Source organism: Tiliqua scincoides, chromosome 1 (assembly GCF_035046505.1).
Source record: "Tiliqua scincoides isolate rTilSci1 chromosome 1, rTilSci1.hap2, whole genome shotgun sequence".
Classification (NCBI taxonomy): Eukaryota; Metazoa; Chordata; class Lepidosauria; order Squamata; family Scincidae; genus Tiliqua; species Tiliqua scincoides.
In genome coordinates this window covers 308,366,227-308,389,260 of record NC_089821.1, presented here as the reverse complement: position 1 = coordinate 308,389,260, position 23,034 = coordinate 308,366,227, and the positions used below count along the sequence as shown (strand labels likewise).

Sequence of the window (23,034 nt, the reverse complement as noted above, 5' to 3'; positions counted from 1 at the left end):
CTGGCAGCGGTTCTCCAGAGTTTCACAGGCATCTTTCTTACCTCTACCTGGAGAAGCTGCCAGGAACTGAGCCTTTTGCATGCAAAGTATGCATGTATCTATGTGTCAATATGGCTTCTGTTTCATCCACAGAGTTGCATGTCCAAGGAAATACTCACCATTTGTGAACAAACGTCACTGTTTTCAATCACACTGGCATCTCCAAGAGCGTTTCCCATTTCCCTTTCCAGAGTCACCAGCGATTCCTGGGCCTTAAGGGAGAAAGCAGCAGATTAAGAGACTTGGAAGGCAAATAGCTTCAAGTGCCACATGAAAGTTTCTCTGCACCTGAGAGAAAAACAAGTTCACATAAGGCAGGAGCATTATCAAGGACTCTGAAGCCTGTTAGTGTGCTTCCTGGCACTGGTGTTTCTGCAACAGAATAAGACAGCCCTCAGTTTGTTCATTTGCTGAACTAGAGCAGCCTTGTTTCCTCTTCAAATATTAATCCCAGCCTGCAAAATGGGACCCACTTTTAATGTTGGTTACTGTGTCTTTCACTCCTTTAAAAAGAATTCCAAAAATAGAGACATGGCAGATGACTCAGGGCCCAATCCTATCCAACTTTCCAGAACTGGTGCAGCCCTGAGGAAAGGGAACAAATGTTCCCTTATCTTGTGGAGGCCTCTGTGACTGTCTCCCCACCACAGTATTCAGCACACACCCCATTGGTATGGCTGCACCGGCACCAGAACACTGGATAGGATTGGGCCCTCAGGTACAACCCAGATTAGACTACAGCATATTCTACTGGTAAATCCAGAGACATCAGAAGAAAAAGGGGTAGGGGATGTGAAACAGGCATACACACACCGCTGAGTTTTAACCATGAGGCTTCAGCAGCAAGACTAGAGAACAAATCCATGCTCACATCAGCACCTATGCCTAGCTATGGTGCTTACTGCCATTTTCTATCCCCTGTAGAAACCATTCAAATTAGATTATTATTTTACCACAAATCTGTACTCATCTGAAAAAACTGCTGAACTGGTGGAAGGGGACAAAGAGAGGCTATAACTGTCTGTACATACAAGAGATATTTAAAATTAACTGAAGCTTCCATTTTTTAAGGGACTGAAAATACACACATTAGTGGGCTACCCAGCAGTCGCAACCACAGATTCTCAGTTAAGGGGAAAATGTAAAATGGGACCCCACTTTTATTATATTGGTTACTGTGTGTATCTTTTTCTTTGCATGGTTTGTAGTGTGGGAAGTTCCTCATACATAATTATTTTTGGTGCATATCTAAAGTTTAAATGCATCAATTGTTCAACTAGCTTCAGCTTTCTGTTAAATGCACCAAGGTTAAATGTACCTGTTTAAATGTGTGAAACAGTATGGGCAGTCACTGTTCCAGCTCAACATAAATGAGGGACTCACAGTGGGATGAGAAAAGCTTTCATCTACGCAGTTTAAGGGATCTCTCACCTTTGGCAGGTCAACAGCTATTTTCTGCCTCTCACTCTGGTCAGTTTTGAGTTTTGATAATGTTTCATTCAACTGGGTTTTCAGCTACAAAAGATAAAGAAAAGACCAGATGATAAGATAAGATAAGACCAGAACTATACCCCAGGGTATAGTTGTGCTTGGGAATAGTGACAGAGTACCACAAGTTAGCATACACAGTGGGGATTAGTCGATATGTTTTGCAAGGAGCGTCAGATATTAGAAGGTCCACCTGCAGAGTAAATGAAAAGGCATGGCAAGTACTACAAAGCTTGAAATAGGGTTTAGAATTAGTGCAAGAGCTCTAAACAGGTCCCCTGTGACTTCTACACTTCTCACCATCCTTAAATTCACCACCAGTAAATTCGCACCAAGCTGTTAGTGCATACTCTAATCTATAGCTTCTTACTGGTTTGGATTCAAACACTGCTTGTCCCATGCAGATCAATGCCTCTAAAAGCAGGAGGGTTCTCTCTTCCTCAAACTGAGGAAGCCACTGCCCAAGTTGTTTTTAGAGTTTCCCTCCCAAAATGTGATTAAATTAGGCACTTTCCTTGACCAAGTTGCAGCAGCTTCTATGACTGGCAGAAAGTCCTCTCTCAAACCAAATCAAGGCTTTTTGAGTTCATCATGTCCAGCTATTCTGTCTTTCCCATCTAACCCACCAGGTTCTTTTACATGGAGATGCCAGGGACTGAACTTGGGACTTTCTGCATGCAAAGTTCTAACAGCAAGCTATGGGCTTTCCCCAATGTACTCAACTCTAGTTTCAAGCAGATCAGAAGAACTACCCCTCTGCAATCAGGCTGAAGCTTTATGTATACCCAAGAAACACTATGCTGTGTTCTGTGGAATTTGCATAGTATAATATCTTTGCATACCATGAAAATTAAGGGTTTAGCCTTCGAAGCAATTGGTGTCCTTCAGGAGGAAAAAAAGCATACCATAAACAAGCTGTCCCTGCCTCAACCCCAGTTCTACTGAACTCTCAATTCGGATAAACCAGCAATTCCATGCTTGTAGCCAAGCTCTGTACACTACAAAAGCTTTTTTCACATTTATAAAATAGACTTTAGTGAAGGAGAAGAGAGAAAGCAGGCACTACAGGTCTAGCTACATTGTTATTAAGATGCAGAGAAAGAGTCACTAGTGGTTTTAAAAGACAAGAAAGCTGAGCTCAAGTGGTTAGCAACCAGACAGGACTGGAAAGGTTTCTCCACTTTGGGACTCAAACAGATCCTGTGGACAACGGGCTGCTTACCAAATTTAACTCTTCATTCTGCCTTACTGCTTCAGAATATGAGTCATCAAGTTTTTTCTGCAATTCAGTCAACAGATCTTTGAGCTGAAATGAAGTGTTCAGAGGCTTTAGGATGCATCTTCTTACGTGTCCCCCCCTTCCTCTAAATAAGCTCAGTATGTCCACTGACCCTGCAGTCACAGGCCACAGCAATACCCCAATTTCATCATGAAGCAAGCTTTTTATCACTGGGCAAACTAAGAGCATGGGGAGGGAGACGAGGCACGAACAGCCGCAGCATTTGGAAAAGCAGCTCACCTCTCGAACTTCGGAAACATACGTTGATCGCTCTATTTCTGCTTTCTCTAGTTCATTTTCCAAATGTTCTCGCTCCTTTTTAAGCTACAAAGAAATAGTGGCAGACATAATTTACATGGGTCCACTTTCCATTCAGTCATTTCCACTCAATTTCACATATCAATTAGGATAACATCTGAACACACCTCTCTCTGAAATGATTTCCCTGGTATCTCAATGGGTTCTTACACACACACACACACACACACACACACACCACCACCACCACCACCGAACTCACCCCTACAGAAGCCTAAAAGCAGCTCCTTGTTCAGTTAATAGTGGCTTTGTTTAAAGGTTCTGGAAAAATGGCTGCTATTTAATTTACAGATTGCAGATATTCTGCCCCCTTAATAGAGATGAACAATTACTATGATGTTGTGATGAATACCCTGTTTCCCCCTCCCCAATTTAGGACATTTCTTACCACCCCCCCCCCAAACACACACAAAAGCTTCTGTGCAGGTTCAGTAGCCTAAACACTGCTCCTGCAGTGGTCTTCGTTTAAAAAGGCCAATCCTGGACAGCCATGTGCTGAATGAGGATCTGGTTCCCCCTGATCTGGAGTTGTCAAGCCTACTACAAAGACTATCACGTGCCTATCAACAGGGCAGTCAGTTTAGATACACGGGTGGGATAGACAGGCCAGGTTGAAACCCCTCCTCTAATCAGGGAACTATGACATCATCAAACATAGGTTATTTAAGTTCAAGTACAAGGATGCTTGTGTGCATTTCTGCCAGATCTCATGAAATCCAGTGCTGTCTCATGGAAGGCACACACACTTACTCCCCAGTAAGTGCAGGAACCAGGATTCCTAGAGCCATGTTAAGTAGCTTGTGATAGGGACTGTATTTAAAACCTGTATATGGACAGGTTTAGGGTGTAAATTTCTGTTCCAAGCCATCCTGCAAACTTCAACAGTTTAGTGAGGCTTTGGGGTTCTGTTTGGTTTGCTCTTGAGTAGCAGCACAGCTCCCTCTGCTGGGTATTATTATGTACCACATCCAATTTGGACAAGCTAGTTCTTTGTGATCATCCTGGCAAGTTCAGACATTTCCCATCAGCATGCTGCTTGTACTTTCTCTACTCTGGTTTTTCCACCCTGATTAATTCCTTTGGAATTCTAATCAACTAGTTACATTTTGGCAGTCTGTCATGGGTAAAAGAGTGGGTTGTTATATCTGATCACAACTGATTTTAAATAACAACCCCCAAGGTTCTGTGTTCTCCTCAGGGGTAGTGGTGGTGGTTCTTTCCTCTGCCTGATCTCCTGAGCCTGGGATGGAGGCATTAGACAGAACTACCAACCACCATCCCCTACATTAAGTTGCTGACCCAGTAAAAAGGGAAAGCAGAGAGCAGGCAGAGATGTGTGAACGCTAATCACTAGATGAGTGGTTCTCAAACTGGTGGGTCGCGACCCACCAGTTCATGTAACGCTTCCCCCATCCCTTAAGGGGGTGGGGGAAGGGGAGGGAGGCAGCGACGCGATCCCCAGGATCACGTCGCTAAGTGGGGCGAGGGGGTGCTTTCCACTTACTTTTGAACAACGTAGGGCTGCAGCAGGCAGCAGGAGGTGCAGGGAGCCCTGTGCAGCGCTCTCTGATTCTTTGAATCTTCAGTAAAAGTGGGCACAAAGCACTTCCGTTTTGCAGGAGGTGCTTTGCGCCCGTTTTTATTGCAGATTCCAAGAGTCAGGGAGCACTGCAGATGGCTGTGCAGGGCTCCCCGCATCCCTACATTGTTCAAAGTAAGTGGAATGCCCTCCCCCTCGCCCCCCTTAGTAATGCGATCCTGGGGATCGTGTCACTGCCCTAGCTCCTCCCTTACTGAGGGAGTAAAGCTCTCTCAAAGTTTGAGAAACGCTGCACTAGACAGTACAACCTGTGGCCTTTCTCTGACTACCATCCCTGACAGATGTAGACAATTTTTTAAAAGTGAATTAAAAAACCAACTTACAGAATCAACTGCTTTGATTTCTTCCTTCAATCTTTCTACCTCGTGTTCCAAGGGAACAACTGATGAGCGCACCTGCAATTAGAGAAACAGTATATACAATAGTTGTGGTTGGCCTAAACAGTAGCACACTCACAGCTCAAAACAGTATGGTGCTAGTTTGGAGGAACAGCACAGCACTGTGTTTCACAAACAGAACACAAAGTTGACAGTCATCCCACACGTCCTTAGCACCTGATATTTTGAAGTAGGTTGCACTGGAATACGGAGATTCTGTTTAGCTGATAGCCAACATTAGGATTATTCTTCATGAAGCTGTCCAACCCCTTTGCTGGAAAAAAAAGTTATCCAAACTAGCAGCAGTGAATTCCATCACAGTACTTCCCTTCTGCCATCCTAAGCTTGCTGCCAATCAAATTCAACAGGCAACCCCAAGTTCTAAATTTATGACACAATGAGGCATTTCTCTAATCTTACATTCCAAATTATTAGACGTTATACTCCTCTTCACATTTGCTTCCCACCCTTCCTCCAAGGGGCTCAGCTCAAGCCAGTGTACCTCATTTTATCTTCACAGGTACCCTCTGAGATGCATCAGACTGAGAAAAGGAGATGGGCCAAGAGCATCCAGTAATGCTTTTAATGGCTGAGTGGCCATCTGAGCCACATTAGCAATCTGTTACCAAAATTAAACTTCCCAAACACTTAGTCTTTGTGTCTTTAGAGGAAAATAATAAGAGAAAAGGGGGGGGGGTAATTCAGTCTGACAGGTTTATCTCATTTTCGTTCTTGATACACTCAAGACAGCATCAAAAGTTGAGAGAACTTATTGCTGTTTTGTTCAAAATTGCACCATACATCTGATGAGGCAGACTCTTGCCCACAGAAGCTTATGCAAAAATAAGTATAGCAGCCTGTAACTTTTTTTTAACTGTTCTTGCTGCTACAGATTAATCTAGCTACTCCTCTGGAAGTGGCTCATAGAGGTATCTCTGTTTTGAAACCAACACAGGGCCAACATAAGGCTGGACCGGCTTCTGGCACCACAGAAGCCTGGTGCAGGGGAGGGCACCAGGATGCAGGTCTCTTGTTATCTGGTGTGCTCCCTGGGGCATTTGGTGGGCCGCTGTGAGATACAGGAAGCTGGACTAGATGGGCCTATGGCCTGATCCAGTGGGGCTGTTCTTATGTTCTTAAACTACAACTCCCAGGAGGCCTTGCAGGTCTTTTGTTATCTGGTGTACTCCCTGGGGCATTTGGTGGGCCGCTGTGAGATACAGGAAGCTGGACTAGATGGGCCTATGACCTGATCCAGTGGGGCTGTTCTTATGTTCTTAAACTACAACTCCCAGGAGGCCTTGCAGGTCTCTTGTTATCTGGTGTGCTCCCTGGGGCATTTGGTGGGCCGCTGTGAGATACAGGAAGCTGGACTAGATGGGTCTATGGCCTGATCCAGTGGGGCTGTTCTTATGGTAAACTAAGGATCTGGTCCAGTACCTCTTCCACCCCCACTCCAGATTACCAGCTGAATGGAAGGCAGTTGCTTCTCCTTCAGGGTCCTCTGTGGTAATATATGGGGAGCTTCTTGAGAGACTCCACTTGGTTGAGAGGTCAGGCCCACATGAGTCAGTTCATTTTGGGCTTGCTCCCAGGACTTACTACATTAAATGCAGAAAATCCTGGGACCAATCCCACTGGCTGCTGTGCAAGAAATAGTAGCATACAATTATAGCACTACTTTATAGTTTCTTATTTGCCACTAGTTCTATAGAGCTGCACCTCACACAGCAGATACAGGGCAGAATCTGTCCTTGTATAGGTCACAGACCCATGCCCCAAGGCTCCCTCGAGCAGTCTTGATGTCAGTTGAACACATATGCCTAACAGCAAGTCAGATCATTAGTTCACCTAGTCCAGGATTCTCCTCCAATTGGTTGCTGCTCTCCAAAGCCTCCAGACAGAATGCACAAAACTTGTGCTCATTCTAACCAATGATCCCTCACCAAAGGGAAGAGATCAGACATGACTATTGCAAACAAGATAATGGAAAGTTGCAGGAATTCTTCAGAACATCTCCCAAGCCTGTTGGAATATAGACACTGCTCACCTTCAGCAGGGTTGCCAATGAGTATGTCAGAGATTTATGGGAGAAGACACTCCCTTGTGCAAATTCAGCATTTTAAGACCTAGCACAAAAAATATTCTACAGCTTGGTAGAGGTCTCTTGGTGATGACTCTTAAGTTACGGAGGCAATTTCTATTTGGAGTTCACCAAGTCTGGTACCTTAGTCCTTTTAAGCAGACTTTAATGACTTATTTATTCAGACAAGCTTTTTGTTCCTTTCACACACCCCTTGGGTTTTAGTGGTTAACATACTGTATTTGATGCCTAAAACCTGCTTCAGATAGTTTAACTGATGTTTCAAATTGCCTCTTAATTCTTCTCTCCCCCTTGAGAACTGTTGAATTGAAAGGTAGGTTATAAGTTTTTTGAACATAAAACTGCACAATGTAAAAATATCTTCAGTTATGCTTGAGCATAATATTCTAGTATTCACCCAAAATCCACAGTCTGATGCAAGAAAGACACCCACAAATGTCTGGGTGAATGTCTGGGGACAAGGAATGCCCCCAAAGTACCTGCTGGAGTTCCTTCTGTGATTCTTCAGTTTTTATTTTCCATTTGCTCTCCTCTTCTTCCACACTCCTCTGTAGTCTCTGCAAGATTCCCTCCTAGTAACAAAATTTCAGTTACCTCAAAACTCACATGAAATGGAGGTGGGTGGCAATTTCACTGGACACAAACAAAATTTATGGCTCCCCTTACCGTCTCTGCAAGGACCGCTTTGTACTTTTCACACTCCTGCTGCAACATGATATGCAGCTCATCTGCCTCTCTCAACTTCTGCTCCATTGCCTGTTAAAACAAACATGTTTTGCTTGCATATATGTGCAGATCAGTAGGGCAGAGCCCTGGCTTACTTAGATATCAAAGTGCGCAGCTGCATTTCAGAAAACTTCTGGTGTACAGCAAATCTTCCATGAGTGAAAAGGCTTCCTCTGGGCAGGCAGATATTTTTTAACGTATGTCTGTGTTTTGAGGGTACAGTAATTCGAGGGTCTGAGCTTGCTTTTTTTTTTTTTAATCATTCTTATTCCACATTTCCTTTAAGGAGCTCAGGACTGCATATATGATCTCCCCTCTCCCTGATCCTGATAACAATATGCTGAGCTCACAATATAGAAATATCCCAAGATGCCCAGTTCACAATATGAAATACCCACAAGGCTCTTCTCTGACCAAAAGCCAGCATCTAAAAATCCCTCTCAGAGAACAAGCTAGCTGTGGTATGTTCACAAGGGTAAACAGAAAGTCATAAATAAGAACCATAAACAAATAATAGGGATGCATAGAGTACCAGATCCTTTGTAATGGATATCTCTGTAAACAAATTGCTGATGCGTATCGAATTGCCCTCCTGAACATCCTGAGGATCAAGATGTTGATCTGATAACCAAGCCAAATGTTTGTGGGACTGTTGGTCTGTTATTTTTCCCATGCTTGCCATGGATGTGTTTTGCTCTCTTTGTGTGCTCTTTTGTCCCCCCTCCCCTACCTAGTCTACCCTATAAAACCAGCATCATTGTAATTGTTCGGGGTCTCTCCACGTGTGTGTGTGTTTGTGGAGGGTCCCGTCTGCAAACGAGAGTAAACGTAAGAAGTCCTTTGAATTCTCCTGTCGCCTGTTTGATTGCCTCTCCAAAATCCAAAGAATTGTGTGTGTGTTCATTCGGGAACAGTTCATTCGGGAACAGTTTTGGTGCCGTGACTCGGATTGGAAGGCAAGGCTCTGCGGGGATCGAGACAAAGTCATTGAAGGGGACAGCGCACCGCCAGAAGGTAAAGTGAGCCGGCTCCCGCACCCCTTGTTGTGCGTCCTGGCGCTGGGTTGTCTCTGGATCTGATCGTCTCCTTCTGCGCAAAAGAGCCCAGGAGAACGGAACTTTGCCCGCGGGAAGGTACAGCGCGCTTAGGTGAGAATTCTCTGTGGCAACCCGGGGGGGGGGGGACCCTGAAGTTTGAAGGGAAGTTCTGGTGTGGAGCTTCAGTGGGGAGGGTGATTGTGTTTGTATTACTGTACATACATATTGCTGATTGTGTTTGAATTACTGTACATATTGTTTGTATATTATTGTACATTTTGCTGTGTGTGTGCGCCCATCTCCGTGGCTTCAGAGCAAGGTCATGTGGTTCTCTGCCTGACTGAGTGTTGTGTGACTGAGATACGAATGAGAATATGAGTGTGTGTGTGTGTCAAGGCAGCAAACCCCCAGGTTTTGAAGGATTGGCCATGAGTGAGTCACTGTTTTGGGCAGCAGGTCCAGCTGAGACCTGGCTCCCAGCCTGTGTGACAATTAAGATGAGGCACTCAGAGCCTGGGCCTGAAGGAAGAAACCCTTTGAAATGCATATTGGATAACTTTGAGTCTCTGGGAAGGGGAAACCCCACCCTTCTGAATGGGCTCATTACTGGCCAACTCAGAATTTCAAAGGCCAGCAGTTGGCATTGTTGGCAACCTTCAGTCTAGGAAGACTATGGTGTCACGCTCTGGATGGTGGTTCTGGCATATGTTGTTAACCAGGTCTCACTAGTTTCAGGAAGGCATTAGACATTGGATCTTTCCTGAGTTTCAACAAGGCCCCCTCCCTTCTCTCCTCCAAAGTACTCAGTGTTCTGCTTGCCTGCCCCTTCCCCTCAGTGTTCCTGACATCCCTCTCTTCTATCTGCTTGGCAATTTCATATGATGTGTTCTGTCTTCCCTTGTCTGAGAGACAAGATACAATTCGCTGTCTTGTTCATGGGTGCTCAGGATCAGGCTCATTTGAACTTAGTGTTTTTTAAGGCACTTACTACTAAGTGCATTGAAAAAGCAAACTTTTAAGCAAACTACACTGCGTGTTTGCTTAGAAACACAGCCTGCAAAACAATACATGTGCCCATTACATAGATCAGCAAAACTGAGTCAGTGAGATCCTAGGGGCCAGAATACAAGCTAAAAATGCTCAGAGTGACTTAGAGAGACCCCAAAGTATAGTTTCCAGCTACAATAATAACCATGATTTGCTTCCTACCTATTTAAGTAACTAAAAAAGACTAATTGCAGCTGCAACCAACCTAGACAGTTGTCAAAAGTGTGTTTCTCTTTAAATACAACCTTTAATCATTCTTAATAACTTTTGGATTTCACAGGTGTCCAATGCAGGAAAGTCTTTCCCTTTCCAAAAGAAGGGAAAGCTGGAGAACCCCTCCTAGCCTTTGTGCCTCAAGGCATGCACAGAGTGCAAAATAGTAGTCAAAAAAAGGAAAGCCTCTAATGCCTAACTTTGCGATGGCTATCTTTTGTTTTAACCCTTTTTGTTTCAGCAACAAGTAAAGACAAAGAAAACAGCATTTGCCCTCCAGAGGACAAATTTACTTAATCTCATTTCCTTTACAGGATCTAAGCCCTGACTACTATATCTGTATATATTTTAGTTTGGTTTAATACTAATGAAGTATTTCTTTTTCTAAAGGAAAGATTGCCATGACAAATTCTTTTAATTCTACTTATGTTCTCTGCTTATATACATATAAATACTAAAATGTTCTATATGTTTGTTGGATGTGTGTGTGTGGTATGAAAGAAGCGCTTTGTCTGTCTTTGTTCTTGTTTGTTTTTGACTTATAGTGAAGTCTATCTGAAGCCCACATGACTTCCTTTCTGTAATAGGCCTGATATTCGTTGCAACAATTTTTATTATTTTTGTATATTGAGCTCATTACCATTTTTGGTACCATGGTTCCTTTTTTTCTGTTTTTAAACATGTAAGAGTATTCTTATCAAATGTGCTTTATTTTCACACAAACCCCCCCTCATCCAAGAGGGAGGGAACATGAAGAATAGCCCTAAGGTAATTGGACAAAACGTTTTGTTCCATCAATGATGAATATGTTCAAGGGTTACAGTCCCTTAGCAAATAATCTCTTAATGTTAAGATTTCACCCCATTGTAAAAACTATTGTGGTGCAATTAATATTTTGCATTCTCTTAATTCTACTTATATGTTAAGAAAAAAAAAAAAAGGAGAGAAGAGGAATGAGCTGTGCAAGTATTTGCAGAACCAACTTGTGTCCTCCTTGAAGGAAAAACCCAGGTTCTCTCCAGTTCCCAGGGAATCAAAAGAGTTGTGAATAAAAAAAATAAAAAAATAAAAAAATAAATCAGATTTGGCCGACTGTACTGTGTAAAGCTCATGATGTGTTCCAGTTTTCCTCTGTCTTAATGGTAAGAAATTGCACTCAATCAGAGGTAGCCCTGGACAACCGGTTTACTTTCTCTGTGGAGAATGTGTTAAAACACCTAACCTTTTGTGCTCAACAAGAATGTAAGCAAAGTCAACACAGTGTCTTTCTGCTACTGTATTTGTACTGTATTTGTATTTTTGTACTGTTACTACCTCTTCTCTAGTTCCTACAGCAAACCAACCAACAAGCAGGCCATGTACAGAGTTCTGTAACAACACCAGCTCTTTAAGGTTGAACAGTCCAAGAAAAAGAGAGAGAGAAAATGGAATCAAGAGCCACATGGCCTGACCAAAGGAACTTTGAGCTAAGAGAAACTGACCAAAGGAAAAGTACCAGACATAGCCAATAGTGGGAGGGGCCAAATCACGTAATTGTATTTCGAGGAGGTTAGATAAAAATACAGGAAGCCCCCTTCCCCAAAAATATGTATTGTTGTTTATTGTCTGTTGTAAATCAATGTCTGTGTGCAGGTTTAAAGCTAGCAAATTGCCTCTATTCCAATATTGCACTCCCTGAACTGCTATTCTCACAATGTTTTAAGTTTCCTATGTTTAGTAAATTGTTGCATCTTATCTTTGTTTGAGACCAAAGCAACTAAAAGAGTCTGAAGTAGGTGCAGTATCTGAATGTTTGATATCAACAGGAGTGTCTAGATAAAGGAGGGTGAGAAAACAAAGAAAGGAACTAAACATCTAAGATCAAGTTAACTAAAAAGTTGTGGTAACAAGTATCAAAAATAACTTTAATTTATTCCAAGTGCTAATAGCCATGCTGGTTGTGTTTAACTGTTTGAATGTAGGGACACAACTAAATAAGCCTCTGTCACTAACCTGTATTATGTTCCAACAAAATGTCCAGCATTGTGTCTGTGACCACATGAGAAACAGCCCTCCTGGATCAGGCCATAGGCCCATCTGGTCCAGCTTCTTGTATCTCACAGCGGCTCCGCCGGATGCCCCAGGGAGCACACCTAGTGGCAGGAGACTTGCATCCTGGTGCCCTCCCTTGCATCTGACATAGCCCATTTCTAAAATCAGGAGGGTGCACATACACATGATGGCTTGTGGCCCGTGATGGATTTTCCTCCAGAAACTTGTTCAGTCCCCTTTTGAAGGCATCCAGGCCGGATGCCGTCACCACATCCTGTGGCGGAGAGTTCCACAGACCTACCACACACAGAGTGAACAAATATTTTCTTTTGTCTATCCTATCTCTCCCCACACTCAATTTTGAGTGGATGTCCCCTGGTTCTGGTGTTATGTGAGAGTGCACGGAGAGCATTTCTCTGTCCACTTTGTCCTCCCCATGCATGATTTTGTATGTCTCAATCATGTTCCCCCTCAGGTGTCTCTTTGCTGGGCTAAGGGAGCTCAGGCGCTGTGGCCTTTCTTCATAGGGGAGATGCCCCAGCCCAGCAATCACCTTAGTTGCTCTCTTTTGTACCTTTTCCATTTCCAATATCTCCTTTTGAGATGTCTCAAATGTGTTCCAACGCAGAGAAAGTGTACCCTGAAATGCACTGCTTAAGAAACCACACTGACCCCTTGAGTATGTGTTTTGCTTTGCTAACTTTTCTTTTCTGCTTTATACTCAGAAATCATGAGTGCTTTGTCATTATCATCTGCAGTGAGCTCCAAAGCAGGGTCAGTGCAGCTAACTCCAACCAACATATCCACTGGACAAGCTCACGCAAGTCCAGCGCTACATGGACCTAACTTCCAACCAATGCTGGTTCAGACCTGAAGACGGTTCCTGCCTGTGCTCCTCTGAACTGAGACAAATGGTGGAAGCAACTTGGCTGTGAAAGAGACCAGACCTCTTTTCCTCAACCTGTGTGCACCCACTGAAAGAAGCGAGGGCAAGATTGAAGATACACCAGTCCCTCGCCATACACCCCCAGATGGAGATTCAACACGGGAGGTACCAACTTGTCAGGTCCCTGACTACACACAACGTCGCCTAGAAGACAGCTGCTGGAAGATGAAGAACACCTTGCTCACCTGATGCTGAAAGATATGTTGGAGTTGGACCTGCTGAAGGGACTCATGGCAGATAAATAATGAGCTGTTATAAGCATGTATGATTTCTTTGGATGAAGCTGTTTTAATGTAGTATTTTTATTTTCTATTCATTCTATTATTTTCCATTGTATCTTCAGTTTGTGTTTGCTTTCCTGAATGCAATTTCAGTAACTTCTGTATTCTGTACCAAAACATTGGATTATACCTGTATTTAGCATTAACTTAGGTAAACCTCACTTGAAAGTTGCTAGACAGGCTCTGGCACCAAAGGGCTATTATGTATTTTAGCTGACACTACTGGCCCTGTTTACCTACATCCTAAGTGATGAAGAGAATTCCCTCTATTCATACCCTGACTTATCTCAAGAACCTTGCTCACTCATGTCACCCATGGTGTTACTCTCAACTAGTTAGATTGGCTTGTAAATTTGTAAAATTCCATCTACTTTCTGTTTACCTTGTTGTTTATCAGGAGGGAAACTGATAACAATATGCTGAGCTCATAATATAGAAATATCCCAAGATGCCCAGTTCACAATATGAAATACCCACAAGGCTCTTCTCTGACCAAAAGCCAGCATCTAAAAATCCCTCTCAGAGAACAAGCTAGCTGTGGTATGTTCACAAGGGTAAACAGAAAGTCATAAATAAGAACCATAAACAAATAATAGGGATGCATAGAGTACCAGATCCTTTGTAATGGATATCTCTGTAAACAAATTGCCCTCCTGAACATCCTGAGGATCAAGATGTTGATCTGATAACCAAGCCAAATGTTTGTGGGACTGTTGGTCTGTTATTTTTCCCATGCTTGCCATGGATGTGTTTTGCTCTCTTTGTGTGCTCTTTTGTCCCCCCTCCCCTACCTAGTCTACCCTATAAAACCAGCATCATTGTAATTGTTCGGGGTCTCTCCACATGTGTGTGTGTTTGTGGAGGGTCCCGTCTGCAAACGAGAGTAAACGTAAGAAGTCCTTTGAATTCTCCTGTCGCCTGTTTGATTGCCTCTCCAAAATCCAAAGAATCGTGTGTGTGTTCATTCGGGAACAGTTCATTCGGGAACAGTTTTGATCCTAACCACATAACTACCCAGTGGGTTAGAACTGAGAGGACGGCTGTGTGTGGCTGGTCCAAGATCACCCCGGTTGCTGTGTGGTTAAATGAGATTCACAACTGTGTCTTCCCAGTCTTAGCCCAAATCTACAACTGCTTTGGCTCTTTTTGTTTGCTTAAGAATTTGAGTGAATAGCAGGAGGAAATAATGAAATTTGAGAGCACTGTAACTCAGGAGAAGGGGTAAATAGGGACAAAGACATGTTAATAAGTAGAAAAGAATTATTTTGATTAACCTACTTGGGTTTCTTCAAGGAATTGGTGCACAATACTGAGACTTTTTTAAACAGCAATAACTTTGGTGGAATTACTACTAGTAAGATCATGGCAAAGAGCAAGTCATAAATAGGAGGACACTGTCTTACTGAATTCAGTGAGCTAACAAGCTAACAAGTTTCAACTTCGGCTGGATTGTATCTGTAATAATTGATATTACCCATATTAATTATTTTAGCTTGATTTTTAATTATTTTAGCTTGATTTTGAGGTATGCCTTCCTACATCAAACAAATCCCATAGAGTCAGAGTTGCTTAAAACTTCAAGACATATACAAATTGTACCAACCTTAACTTCTTGCGATTGAGAGGTCTCTTTTGTATATTCTCGTACTGCCTTCTCAAAACCACACATCCATTCGCTGTGGCTCTGTACAAGAAAGATATATCAAACTAAAAGGCCCTGCTCAGTTTAAAAAGTCAAAATAAGTCCAACACAGTAGTCAAACTCCTATTTAACATGAGCAGTGAGGGGCCAAATTGGACCTTATGTAGAAAGTTTCCCCCCCCCCCTCTCAAATAGCAAGAACAAAGATCACCAGGAAATAACTGCAGTTTGGAGCAAGTGGTAAAGCCACCCCATGCTGCATTTCAACCTCTCCCCACCCTACAGGGTTTCAAGAAGAAAACTATCAAGAGACAGATTATTTTGAATTTTATAACTCCTATATAGCTAAACAGACTTGGTGGACAATTTTGCTAGGTCATAAAAGTGAATGGTGCAAAATAGCCTCCGGAGTTCAAGTCATGAAGCCCAATCATTCAGTTCTTCAGTAGTACCTGCAGAGCGGAACAGCCATGCTTAAACCGTGGCCAGCTAGCAGGTGGCTAAGCACAGGCCTGTGGCACTTCTTACCAAGTTGGAAGGAAGAGACACCATAGGGAACAATTTCTGCAGTGCATCTCTCATCTCTGCCTGAACAACCTCCACATGTTGCTGTCTCTCCTGTATTGACAGAGCAAAAGGAAAAAAATATAAGTAAATGCAAACACATCCAACAAAAGGCCAGACATTCCTATATATTCCTTTCCAAGTTCACTGCTACCGGTGTTGGGTAAATGCCAATACGCAGCTCCAATGGCCCTGAAAACATTTATACACTTTTGATACTACTTCCTCTTTTGAGCAAATTCATTCAAGTTTTTAGAATGGCATAAGATATGTGGGTGGGTGTGGGGTGCTAAGCAGCATATGGAAACCCTTCAAGATGGTAATGTTTAGCGGGAACTTGGGATGGACAAGTTACAGATTATCTAGATTCCAGTGCTTTGCTTCTAAAAGAGAGAAGAAACTACCATTAATCAGGTGTCAGGAAGAGTTTTTTACTATGTTGATCAACACAATTCCATTAAATCTTTATCCGGATAATTGTTTGGTTCTTCTCTGGGAACAAAAGTGCTTGCAATACAAATTCCTTGTTGGAATCTCTTTGTGGGTCATCTCTTTTTTTATTTTATTTTTGATCACTATTAGACTTTCTTCTGGGGAAAATATTTGCACATTAATAGAGTCCAATGTTCTGTCTTTGGTACCAATGCAGATTTGAACAAAGCCAGAAAGCAAAACGGGCTAGTTTTCCAAAGAACCAAGCAATTCTGGAGCATATGGGCTGATTAAAATGCCCTATTAACAAAGCAATTACACATTCCTGAAATAGCATCCATCTGTACGGAAACTGGGAAAACCTGACAGGGAAGTGAGATTTTTCTTTTGCTGCCTCATTTTCCTCCTTCTATCAACTGGAGACAGAAATTCCATCTGATGACACGGACTCTAGTCCATAGAAGCTCCGCTACAATCACTTTGCTTAGTCCTTTAAGGTGACAAAATACTCTGCTAATATTAAATAGCAATATTAACGGTCATCTGGGAAACTGAATTGTGAGAATCCACACAAGTGTCACGTTCAAAATAGGCAAAGGGTTTCATTTCAATTCTATGAGTTTATTAAATAGAAGAACTATTTAGAGATAATTAGAACTAATTAGGGACGCTTCACATACAAGTATCACATAATGCTCTGCTGAATGTGCAAGCCGTCTCCATTTTTAAAAAGCAAGGTGCCCGAGACAAGACCGGGTAGGTAACATAAAAATCGTAGCCTGTTGGGGCAGATTTACAGCGATGTCACCTTCACCCATGTAAGTTGACCCCTTGACACTGCAATCATCAAGTGATTAATACGCAAGTGTGAAGCAGTCATCATTCCTACTGGCTGCTGTTATGGCCTGGATGAGGCATGTAGGTTTGTTGCTCAGCAACTGAGTATGTATTTTTACAAGCATCTGTTGTTGGCAACCTTCAGTCTCGAAAGACTGGTATTGCGCTCTGAATGGTGGTTCTGGAATAGCGTCTAGTGTGGCTGAAAAGGCCAATTCGGAAGCGACAATCCCTCCACACTGGGAGCAAGTACAGTCTGTCCCTGGTCTGTCTCCCTGACTAAGGCCTTCCTTCTTTGCCTCTTTGCCTCAGTCTGTTGGCCAAGTGTCTCTTCAAACTGGGAAAGGCTATGCTACACAGCCTGCTTCCAAGCGGGCTGCTCAGGTCAGGGTTTCCCACTTGTTGAGGTCCACTCCTAAGGCCTTCAGATCCCTCTTGCAGATGTCCTTGTATCACAGCTGTGGTCTACCTGTCTGTAATAGCAAGTTCTCTCATTCAAGCAATAACTCACTGCAATGGACCCCCACTCAATTTATCAATATATCTAAGGTATGTCCTAAGAAATAGATTCTGGGGATGCTTATTTTTAGGTGATGCAGGGGGTTCTTAAAACCTAAATCAACTCCTGCATATCCATATGGTGGTGGGGTACCATATGGCTGAGGGGCACCAGTGACCACCAGTGCAGGTGTACCCCTACAGCACACTGTGGCACACAATCAAACATAGGAAGCTGTCATACAACCATGCTCTCAGTTCTCCTCTGCTGGTTTTGTGATCTGCTCATATAAAATTTATCAGAACCTCTCAAAGCATGTAGAACTTTTGGCATACCTGTGATGTCTCAGGAAACTTTAGTCTTAAATGTTCAATATCTTGAATATCACTTTGGATAAGCGATATTTTAAAAAAAGTTCTTGAACATTCTGTTAAAATGAAGTCAGTTGTTAGAGCTGGGCAATGTTTTTGCCATAGTTATTCCAGCAAATAAATGCTACAGAGCAGCCATTTTCAACCACCGTGCCGTGGCACACTGGTATGGCCGCAAATGGTCTACAGGTGTGCCACAGGATTTTGGGGAGGGTCATTTATTAGTAGGGCCATTGGAGGATATGGGTCCTCCACCAACAGCATGCTGTGCCTTGTCAATTGTCAAAAAACTGATCGTGTGCCTTGACAATTTTAGTACCTTGTCTGTGTGCTGTGAGACAAAAAAGATTGAAAATCTCTAGAGTCTAGACTTCTCAAGTTCAGGGAAAAGGCAAAAGCCAGTATAAACTAAGACTTTTATTTAATTACATATACCTCACCCCATGAGAGCCTGATGCAACCAACAGCTAGCTGGATATGATTTCCTAGGCTTATCAAGAAGAATTGTACATACAGTAAATATTTGGTCAAAAATTGCAGAGTCCAGAAGACCTCAAAGAAAGAGGTAGCTAGTTCCATCTCCTCTTCTATATTCATATCCTAGGCCCTAAAGCATCCTAAGATCTCAGAAAATTCCTGTTGAGTCTTTTCTTGAAAATTTTTTAAAGATGGGACTCTGTACAATCTCAACAGTTTATTCTGCTCCTGAAAGGCTCTCATATTCCTTTCAAATTTACTTCATAGTATTCAAATTCATTCTTCAGGCAGTTTGAGCATAAAGGATAACCATTAGCTCTGTCCTTGAAAATACGGATTTTTAAGTAATGTTTGGTAAATGGTGGAATATCTATCAAGTAAATGGTTTGGTTGAGGAAAAAAATCACACTGAGCCTCCCAAAAGAAGGGGAGATACCCTGAAAGAAGCAGAAATAAACAAAAAGGTTACACCAAATACTACATCTTCCTTGTAGGTTAAATCCATGACTTCTAATTACATTTGTCATTAATGTCAATTGACAAATCTGTCTCATTTTTATAATCTACTGAAATTGTTAACTTGGGGAATACCCAGGACATATCTGAGATACAGAAAAGAGAATATGGATGTAGCAAACTGATTCTGACCAGTATAAAAAGTGAGCCAGAAACATTCAGTTAGGGACACTACTAGGAAGCATACGATCAGCCGACCTAAGTTCTATTGATTTCATTGAGATAAAATAGGATTTAAAACAGCCTTTAAACCTTTTAAACTGACAACTAAGGTCTCCCTGATTAGTCTGACAATTTTGGGAAATTTAAATACACTTAAACTGTAACTAGTGGGCACCACCTTAAGAAAAGCATTTCCCCCTTCTCACATTCACACATAAAGAGGGAAGGTCTTGCTAAAAATAAGCATGGCTTTCTTCAAAACCACAAAAGAATAGAACATTGATTAGTTATTGAACCATTAAAAATAATATTAGTTGATTTACTCATAGCACATTTCATCAAGTGACTAAAGCCTTTGCAGAGAGGCTTGCCAGATACCAAATTTGTTGTCCTTCCAGTGCTTTCTTATTTGATCAGGCCTTTCAGTATTTTAATAGCTGTTCTGAAGCTAGAAATTTCTCAGTGGCATATAAATTTTGAAAATAAAATTGATTTAAGTGTGCTTTAAAGATTTAAGGGTACAACAGCCCTACCTAATATGGCTGGAGAATGCCCTGTGTGTTTAATTTCCTTGTTTAACTTCACACTTCCCTCAAAAACATGGAGGCGGCACTCATTTCTTAAACCTATGGGCAGTCCTTGACAGGGTATGGACACAAAACAAGGGAAGGTCCTGGAAGGTCAACAAGAGGCTGGCCATGACAGTTTCACCTTTGCAAAGAGAAAACAAAGCCCTACAGCTCTACCAACTGATGAAGCAAAACCAAAGAAGCCAGCATGCTCACAAATCAAAGAAAAAAAAAACTGAGAAGTTTCAAGATGACAGGTGCAAGCAGAGGTGATAAGTACAATGAGAAAGAGCATTCAGAAAGAAGTGTATTTAAAATTGCAGTAAAAGCTAAATGCTTCCATTTGATTCTAAGAGGCGACTGCTGAATCACTTCTAGTTTAATGCATTGTTTTCTAGCAGTTAGTTTTACAACCTTGGCAGTCTTGTTCACTTTGTCCTGCAGCAATTTTTCAGTTGAGGCCAATGCTTCCATTGCTTTCCAGTTTTTCTCCCGAAGGTCCTAATCATTTTTAGAAAGAATGGTTTCAGTTCAGCCAATAATCAAACGGTTTCTGCTTTCACTTCAGAGAGCGAGTGAGCGTTGCATTTAAGCGCAGGTTACTGCAAAATGCTCATTTAAGATGAGGTACACTAGCTAAACACCATATGCGATGTTAAAAAAAAAGTGTTTGTATGGAAAGTTCCAAAAGCAAAATTGCTAATTGCTTCCCCTGCCCCCATCTACTGCTGTCTTGAGAGCTATAGTGACATTGCAACCAGGAACCCCACACTTTGACTGCACTTGTGAGAAAGAAAAGGAGAAGTTTTCAAAAAAGTGATCACCACACGAACACATTCATACACTGAACCAGATAACCAAACCACCAAGTTTTAGGAATGTTTAGTCAGTTGGATAATCCAGAAGATAACAACAATAATCGCTTCAGGGGACAATTCAGTGTTCATTCACACTGGGGTAGAAGAGCATCTCAAGCAGTTGTTCTCAGAGTTAGTCACCAGCTTAGAGAAGTGCTATAAGCTCAGTGGCAGAAGAGAATCTGCATACAGCTAAAGGCAGCAACTGTTACCCTGCACATGCCCGATCTTGTCTGATCCTCAGAAGCTAAGCAGGGTCAGGCCTGGTTAGTACTTGGATGGGAGACCGCCTGGGAATACCAGGTGCTGTAGGCTTACACCATAGTCTTTCGAGACTGAAGGTTGCCAACCAACAAAGGGTCCAGATTCAATCCCCAGCAGCCCAGTTATGAGATAAATTCAGGCAGCAGAGCTAAGAGAGACACTGAAGAGTCTCTGGCAACTGAAGCAGACAATATTAGAATTGGTGGGCCAAGGTGTACCTGGGAGTAAAGCTGTTTCCTACATTAACCTTCTTACCAAAGTGCCAGTGGTTGACAATGCCAAGATCAGTGTAAATGCACCCTACATTCACTGGGCCAGGAGGAACAACTAGAACTAGCAGTTCTCAACCATCCTTCCCTACACCATTGTAATATAATGAGCTTTACTTGCTCACAACCACTTTTATGTAATTGCCTCTAGTTCTATTCCTTTCCTTTCCCAAATGCGTCCCCAGTCACAAAACAAGAATTAATGCTGCCAATATTAATTTTCCTGGGGCCCTGCCTCCACAACTAGCTTTACTTGTGCAAGTCTGAATTACACCAGGACCGATGAGCTCACAACCCATCAGGTCCAATGGAGACACAGGTTACTTGGTTCATCAGGTGCTCAATAAACCTTCGCCTGTGAGGACAGAGTGGCTGTTGGGCAGATGGGCAATATTCAGCTTGGTGGGTTGTGTTGGCTTGTATTACTGACATTCACTGACCACCTCTAGAAATCTTTTTGGGTACATTTTACTTGCAAAAAGGAAACTTATTAGTGTGAAGTGGGGCAAATCTTCTAGACTGTTTTATTGGTGAATGGATTTTGTACTGTGTTCTTTATGACACTGGTCACCCTATTAAAAAAGCACATTACCTAAAATGCTATAACACAGAGTGTGATGCTGTTCCCACTTATTTATTCTTCCTATTTGCAATTGCACTAACCTATTCTCTCTGTAAGGTTAGGACAGTATTACCATACTGCAGATGGAGGTGGGGGAAACTGAGGCTGAAAAACAGAGGCTAAATTTGAACCTGACACTAGCCAGGTCCACAATTTGGCAATTATGTGAGGGTAGCACTCCGCCTCTTAGACGATAAACATCACAGAATACTAGCATGATGCTTCTTGGAAAAGAGGGGCATCCCCATCTGCAAGTACAGCAGCAGAATCCTAATCATGGTTTTCAAATGCTACAGAAAAGCACAGACAAAGCAGAACTTCAGATACAAATGCAAAATAGACACTGTGACCCAACCTCAGCTCCAAACAGAAACTCAATGAATTGCAGGGCAGAAATGGCCCTAGTGACACAGAGGCTGCTCTTTGGTTTTGAGGGCTGTGTTAAGCTTCTCATTTTTAGAATAAAGTTCTCATTACAGAACTCCCTAAATGAATTCTAGCTACTCTAAAGTAGCTACATCTTTTCCCTTCCAGATTGCCCAGTTTGAACTGGGAAATTTTAAGTAAATATGGACTCTGCAGGTATAAAAGGTTAATATAGTTCTCAAAAAGTTTCATTTGATTGGGGAAGGGGAGAAGACAAGTACCAACTTCATACTATCTTTCCTCAACAAGGCAATAGTCTGACTAACACCTGATGTACTTAGTGTGATCTTTCATAGAACCTCTTATCATATAGAAGCAACAGGCTGAATCTGCCTCAGATTACCAAAAGTGTCAGGCTGCTCTTATGGGAGTTGGGAAGACAGAGCCTCCAGCAGCAACAGCTTGGTTAAGCCCAAAATTGGCTCAGTGTCTTGTGCACAGACAATTTCCCCAAACATAATTCTGGAAACAGTTACTTACATTGTTCTTTTGCCTCTGCTGCTCTACTGCATGTTTCAAGGTGCCCAACTCCTTCTGAAGACTGGTGATTTCTCTGTCTTTCCCAGTTATGCTGGAAAGTACAAGACAGTTACAAGCTTGTAGAAATCCCTCCACACAGAAGTCAGTCCCATGTCAAAAAAAGATACCTCCCCACTCTCCCTCTTTCTTTTCATGGCATACACACAATGTAATTATGGTGACTATACAGAATTCTGCATGTTCAGAAGTAGTGTATCTCAAAGTACCATGGGTGGGGGGGAAGGGAAGCATACTGGAGGAGGACAATTTCCTTCAAGACCTGATTATGGTTTTCCAAGAGATATCTAATCAACCACTATGGGAGCAGGATGCTCAACAGTACAAGTTAGATGTGCTGCTGAGCTGATCTTGCAGGATGGTTTTTATGTTCTTAGAAGCATAAAAATGCACCCAATGCTGCAGTGGCAACTCTTACACTTTGGAAAGCAGAAGAACACATTAGGATTTGTTTTAACATCTCATGAAATACTGGTGCAAGCCATAAAACTCCTCCTCCGTAAG

General features: G+C 42.3%; 1 protein-coding gene across 3 annotated transcripts in view; it reads right to left on the bottom strand.

The window, feature by feature from the left end:
• KTN1 (kinectin 1) overlaps nucleotides 1-23,034 on the bottom strand; it is a 131,093-nt gene that overhangs the window by 6,771 nt on the left and 101,288 nt on the right. For 2 of the 3 annotated variants that reach the window (XM_066629788.1, XM_066629780.1), the window contains 11 exons: nucleotides 22,474-22,564; nucleotides 19,970-20,056; nucleotides 15,657-15,746; nucleotides 15,090-15,170; nucleotides 7,872-7,961; nucleotides 7,685-7,777; nucleotides 5,048-5,119; nucleotides 3,047-3,130; nucleotides 2,750-2,833; nucleotides 1,471-1,554; nucleotides 159-251 (listed from right to left, as the gene is read on the bottom strand). In XM_066629788.1, the coding sequence (XP_066485885.1) occupies nucleotides 159-251; nucleotides 1,471-1,554; nucleotides 2,750-2,833; nucleotides 3,047-3,130; nucleotides 5,048-5,119; nucleotides 7,685-7,777; nucleotides 7,872-7,961; nucleotides 15,090-15,170; nucleotides 15,657-15,746; nucleotides 19,970-20,056; nucleotides 22,474-22,564 (949 nt within the window). The remainder of the gene's footprint in view (nucleotides 1-158; nucleotides 252-1,470; nucleotides 1,555-2,749; nucleotides 2,834-3,046; nucleotides 3,131-5,047; nucleotides 5,120-7,684; nucleotides 7,778-7,871; nucleotides 7,962-15,089; nucleotides 15,171-15,656; nucleotides 15,747-19,969; nucleotides 20,057-22,473; nucleotides 22,565-23,034) is intronic. The other variant, XM_066629795.1, reaches the window with a different exon arrangement.